At 37.3% G+C, this 6,645-nt stretch overlaps 1 protein-coding gene across 1 annotated transcript in view; it reads left to right on the top strand.

The window, feature by feature from the left end:
• Positions 1–6,645, top strand: part of LOC108976320 — a 46,246-nt gene extending 39,601 nt beyond the window's left edge. Inside the window, exon 3 of the mRNA XM_018945345.1 lies at positions 5,325–6,645. Coding sequence (XP_018800890.1) covers positions 5,325–6,157 — 833 coding nt within the window. The 3' untranslated portion in view covers positions 6,158–6,645. The remainder of the gene's footprint in view (positions 1–5,324) is intronic.

Raw genomic sequence — 6,645 nt, 5'->3', positions numbered from 1 at the left:
ATAGATGTAAGTATGTAAAACTTAGGTTAGGCGAGGTTCTGCACCTAATTTAAAATTAAAAATAAAACCCTCGACTTAAAATTAAATTCACAAACTTTTAATTTTTTCGGAATCAAGGTCCTTAGTTGCTTAATAGGAGTAGCTTAGGAAGAACAAAAAAAAAAAAAAAAAAAAAAAATAAAATAAAATAAAATAAAATAAAATCTGGAAAAGTTTCAAGCTTAAAAGTTAGTTTCTCTTTTTAATATTTTATATTGTGCCGTTTACAAATTAGTCAGAGAGTTTATGCGTCACTTCCTTTTAACTTATTTTTTTTTTTTACTGTAATTCTAACTAAAACTAACTGGAAGTGCAAAAACCACTTGCACATGCCTTGAACGTAGGTCTACTGATAATCACCTGCCTTGTCTGTATATAGTTCAGAGTAGGCTTTCATAACGAGGCCACTTGACTTGAGCTGCCCTGTCGTGCGGCTTGGCAATGTGCAAACAAATATGCCGCAACAACAAAGGTAACTGAAAACAAATGTGCACAGCTAATTATATACATATGATATAAGATATGTGATATATGTATATATATGAATATTTATAAATTACGCAACCTTGTGTGGTGTTGGCTTAAAAGAAATTGCATGGAAATGTTTGCGATCTCAATTTGTTGCGTCAATTTGGGTCAGCTGTCTACTTGATAAATAAATTAAATTTAGGTTATACTTTAAGCTATACTTTAAGTTACATTTAAGTTATACTTTAGGTTATATTTTAAGTTATACTTTAGGTTATAGAGGCAAATCACTGAGTAAAACAGAATCCAACAGCTGGTCAAAGCTGAAATTCTTTTCTTAATCAACCGATAGTCGTTAGCTAATACAATCTAAAAACAACTAAACATCTCATATTGCTGTGCATCTGAATTGTCTAATACTAGAACCCTCTGACTCATAAATTTCTCCGCCTTCAAAAGGTTATCTGCTTTGATTTTTGGCACTTTTTGAGTATAGTTAACTATATATTTGTCATTTACTAAAAGCTTCGTCATCATGACATATATCGAGTTCTTACTCCGAAGTCTCCTTTATGCATACAAGCCGATGTGTTCATGATCAACGCCTAAAGTATTGAATTATATTAAGAGCTTTCACAAATTAATCACCACCAAAAAGTTTGTGACATAACAATTTACCGACTTTTTTGGAGAGAAGTGGAAAACGCAGCCGATATGTAGATCTTTTAATGCACGGACTAACTTACTCACACGGACTCTGACTTTTACTAAAATGGCGGAAAGTATCAGTAAAAAGTGCTCAATAGATTATTCCTAAGACTTGTTCGCTACTTAGCTGAATCCACTCTTAAATTTCTAACTCCTTTCGACACAAATTTTGTCTAAACTTGTTTGGTTGAAATCAGCAAAAGAAGGAGAATATTTCTTGCATATTTTGATTGACACCAGGAAAGTTCTCGGGCTATGTGATTTATATTCCAAGTACAAAGGGGTGTCCAACTGCTTGTCTTATTGTTTAGTCAGAGAAGTGGACGACTAATAACTATGTTTTCCTCTCCTCTCCTCTCCATTCCTTTTCTTTACTTTCCTCTCCTTGAGTTTCTTTCCTTTTCTCACCATTCCTTTCCTTATCTTTTATTGTCTTTCCTTACCATTTCCGTTCCGTTCCCTTCCTTTCCTTTCCTTTCCTTTCCTTTCCTTTCCTTTCTTTCTTTTCCTTTCCTTTCCTTTCTTTTCCTTTCCTTTCCTTTCCTTTCCTTTCCTTTCCTATCCTTTCCTTTCCTTTCCTTTTCTTTCCTATCCTTTCCTTTCTTTACCATTCAAGCAGCTTTAGGTAATCTGGAGCTCATTTTAGGACGAGAGTTCATTCAAGAAATTAAAATTTCCGATGGCTTTAAATGCGGCTATGCACATACGGAACACAGTTAATTATTTCTGTTCTGTTCTGGTCAGCAGGACTGTACAGGCTCCTTGTAGGCGAGTTTTATTCTTAATCGATCGCAGTTTTTGCTACTATCTATCATACATATTTATGTATGTGATTCATCTAAATCCAGTACTGTTTCTGTATAACTTCGATCGCGTGTGGAAAATTCACATAGAGTTTTTAAGTTTTGTCTTAAACAGGTTTCGAACTGACGATCATAAGTTCGTTAATCGCTCATCCAGTGACGTTCACATAAGAGGTTAGATGGGTTTCAGAGGTACAAAAAAAAGGTACTTTAACGATCTTTTTTTATACAAACAATCATATATTTGAAAAATATAATATATTATACAAAGATATATGTTCTAACAATATCTTCTGAAATTTCGATACAAAAATATTGAAAATTCCGCCGTTGAGACCGCATTTCCCTGGGTGTCTCTGAAAAAAGTGCTTTCGCCGTGGACAGCATAACTTATTATTGGTTCATATAAAATAAAAAAAACGGAGCATATTCTGTTAGTACATATCTAAATCTCGTTTGAGAACGTAATAAAAAAAAATATTAAAATTGTCCTTCTTTTCTCGGACTTTGAACAAAAGATCTCATTTTTGGTAAAATTTTCAACATTTTTTAGTCAGATAAATAAGTTGTAATGAAACAAGAAAACATTCTTCGTTCAATAACTAGATAATATTATTTCAAAAACGTGTACACAATACGAACTAAATCGGTCGATAACTTTTCGAGAAATCGTGTCTACCGACTTCAAAAACACTGTTTCGAGAAAAACGCGTTTATAGACAGTGCCAGCTAGCCTTTAGTGCACAAGTTCGCAAGGCTGTATCTCCGAAATTATTACTCAGATCAACTTTAAAATTTAGGAATATATTTTAGAGGTATTGTAGAATTTAATAAAACAAAAAAAAAAAAAAAAAAAAAATCGATTTTTGGAAATTTTCAAACCCACCTAACCCCTTAACAAAAAGTGCTGGCCACTTCAGTTCGGTTGACGTGTTTACAATTCAACGGACGCATGTTTAAGTGACCTCATTCACCAGTCACAAAGGTGAATTGGTTAACTGACATGTAGACATAGCGACTGCACATAAACTATGCACCCAGATCTATATTTGTGCTACGAGTATAAACTTGACAGCAACGCGAACAATGAATCATTTGAATGGATCAACCGCTTTTTAGCGCTATATATAAGCACATGCTTGCATACATATTTATTTATACAACTGCTGGCTGGCCAACCCATAAGCCACACTGCGAGCTTCCTCATTGCATTCAACGCTGCTCAACTGACCGTGCTGCATTTATTGCCGTGGCTTCTGGTGTGGTCACGTTTTCGACGCGTACACTGCCTTCAGCCGTTGAGCGCATGAGACTGACACATTTTTATTGCTTATTTACTCACACTGACCATGTTTTCTTATTTGCGAACGGGTGTGTGCACATTCTGAGCTGTTGTTGTTGTTATTGTTGTTGCGCATACCGAAGTGCGCCAACGCTTGCTTCCGATTATCAAGAGCAATATTGCTAATTAAATGCAACGCTGCGTAGCATCGCACGTAACTGTAAGATGTGACCCATTTTCCGGAATTAACTCGTGTGCCGCAGCGCATGTACTTACGTATATATAAATAAACATATACATATGTATGTATATGTATATACAACAGACGTTTGTATGTTTTGATTGTGGCTGCGTGAAATGCAGGGCGTTGGTTGCCAACACGTGATCCACTGGATAGGCAATGCCAATTTCCATTGCTTTTATCACAATTCGTTTTTTTTTAGCAATAAATTTCCATTAATTTTATGAGCGTTTTGATTAAAATTTGCGTAATTAAATTTATTATTGAAGTTATTTGCTTAGTGATTTTATGGTAATTTTTTTTATTAGACTATCATATATTGTAAATTTTACAACTGTTTTGATATTCCCAATTTATTTAACAAATTTCTTCGTGATATGCGGTCGAATATAAGTTCCATCATCACCAGTAATAATTTATTGAAAACTCTCGTCAATTTGAAAACATCGCCCGTCTCAAGAACATTTTCGTATTTTTCAACGTATTTGCAGCCATACAGCTTACGAAGATGTGCGCCACCCGTTGAATGCTCTCGGGTTTCTTCATTTGAAGAACCCTCCACCACATAAACTCTTCATAAAACATAATGGTCTTGACTATGCTGTCGCAGAACCAGAGGACCCCTTCGGCGAGAGACCCCACATTTGCCAATGACTCTTCTACAGCAGTATAAGTTTCGTATTTTTCAATATTAAGCTGTTAAACATTGTCTTATAGCAAGAGCTTCGATTCTTCTTCGCTACTGGTGGAATTATACATTTGCTTTTTGGAATAAGAGTTGTCCCTAGAGAACACATTTTAATATTAAAATATTTCATAAAATCCGTTTCTGTAGCGCTGTAGAGAGAAAGCTGAGCGCGGTGGGTTCTACACGTAGCATGTGGACTCCCAGATCTATCAATTGTTGGAAAAAAATTCTGCAAATATTGTTACAGGGTACCGATACCTCCTGAGAGCTGCGATCGCAGGATGAATTGCCCTCGATCTCCACCCTTTCTCATGCAATGCATTTCGATGGCGTAGTACTTAAATTTGAGAGCATTTGCCCATATCTTTTATACTGCTTAGGTTACATTGATCTCTATCAATAATATCTAATCGAATAAGTTGGTATACTTTGATAATACCGACTATTTTAGTTATATTAGCGACGACGCTTTTTTGACTTCAGAAGTGATAGTTATTTGACCGCTGCTCGGTCGAAACTAATGGAGAATGGTCGTTGTACTACTAGGTTTAAAGAGTTTCAGTGTCCTTATGGAGCCTGGCTCGGCCTGGCCTACCGTAATAAAAAACATTTTCTTTTTCGTTTTTTATTCAACATAGTTTTGATTATAGCGATCCTCTAACTTTTCGGTATCCTTTCTGTAGCATGAGTTGTAGTTTGCTTAGAAATAGGCTTGAGTTTCGGCGATCAATTCTTCACTCTACGAAAATTACTTCCTAGCGAGCTAGTTCTTTTGAGATCTGAGAACAGGAAATAGTCGGTGGAGGCCAGATCTGGAGAATACGATGGATGCAGAAGCAATTCAAAGTCCGATTCATGGATTTTTTACATGGTTTTCATTGACTGATGACATGATGAATTTTTTTTCCATTTTATCACTTCGTCTTGTAGCCCATCAGTTGGGCACAGCTCCTGATAGAACTTTGACCGTTATTTATATATACATATATATTTTTTTAAATATTTTGTCATAAATATTTTATAACAATTACATGCTTTTAAAGCTCTTTACACCTTCTCCAACTAATAAGCTCCCTCATTCTCTTTTACTTCCAGTGGCAGGCGGACGCACCTCATCCACACTGCGCGTACGTGGCCAAAGCGACGACAGTACAGCCGACAAATCCTACACAGAACCGTTACGCGGTGAACGATTGCGTATGGAGGACGAGGAGGATGAACAGGAATTATCCGAGAACTTCGTCTCTTCATCCACCATGGGACCGGAATTGGTGCGGGCAATAATCGACGAACATATGGAGCTGGACAATGACACACTCGATGAAGAAGACTGCGAAGTACATTCCATAACAGGTGGCGCGCGCTATGACAATGACATTGCTGCCACCAACAGCAACAGCAACAGCAATARCAACAACCATAGCAGCCAAGCACGACAAATGCTGCATTGCACCGTTAAAACAGTATTCCCAGCACCAGCGCTGAGCGACAAACAATTGCTGACAACACACACAACGAATTTGAGCGCCAGCAACTGCAACAAAAACAACAGTCACAAGCGTCTTTACGGCAGCGATGAAGAGGACACCGACTCCGACACATATTCTAGCATGTGTGAGATCAAGAAAACCGAAGGTCTGCTATCGATAGCATTGAAGACGATCAAATTGGTGAAACGTAATCAATTGTTGCAAAGGCGTTTGGCGCAGCTGCAGGTCGAGACATCGGAGTTCATACAATCGGTAATGGCAAATCCGGAGAATCGACACATTCGCGGTAATATGAATTCGCCGGCAACAACAATATCGTCAACACCGTCATCACCTTCAATGCCTTCGCCTTCAACCGAATCACCGCTAACACCGTTACAATCGCCAACAACAACAACAACAACAACGCAGCAGAGTCAAAACGCGGCGGAGGCCTAAAATGTTGCCTGAACTGGAGTTAGCCTAAGCGTAGTTTTATTGTAGCGAGCAGCATGTTGCTGACGCTTGGCAACATGTTGCACAAACACTAAAATGTAGCTTGAACTAGTGAGAGCCTAAGCGTAGTTTTATTGTATCGAGCAACATGTTGCTGGCGCTGGGCAACATGTTGCACACACACTACAATGTTGCGAAGCACAATTCAACTAACATTTATACATATACTTATACATAGGTATGAACACACCCATACGCATATATACATCATTTCAGTGCTTTGCTTTTGCGCGGCGTGTTTTTGTTTTTGGTTTTTATTTTATTGGCAGCCAATCGAGATGCTTGCATTGCATACTTGCAGGCGTACCTCAATTCTATTTCAAAATGTGATAAATCAGCAAAAACAATGCAAGCACACCACAGCGTAGCCGCAATTTATATACATAAATACTATTAAAAAATGAAATCATATACACGCATAGACATACACA

This window comes from Bactrocera latifrons, unplaced genomic scaffold (assembly GCF_001853355.1).
Source record: "Bactrocera latifrons isolate USDA-ARS-PBARC rearing strain unplaced genomic scaffold, ASM185335v1 scaffold_75, whole genome shotgun sequence".
Classification (NCBI taxonomy): domain Eukaryota; kingdom Metazoa; phylum Arthropoda; class Insecta; order Diptera; family Tephritidae; genus Bactrocera; species Bactrocera latifrons.
This window is presented reverse-complemented; position numbering and strand designations above follow the sequence as displayed.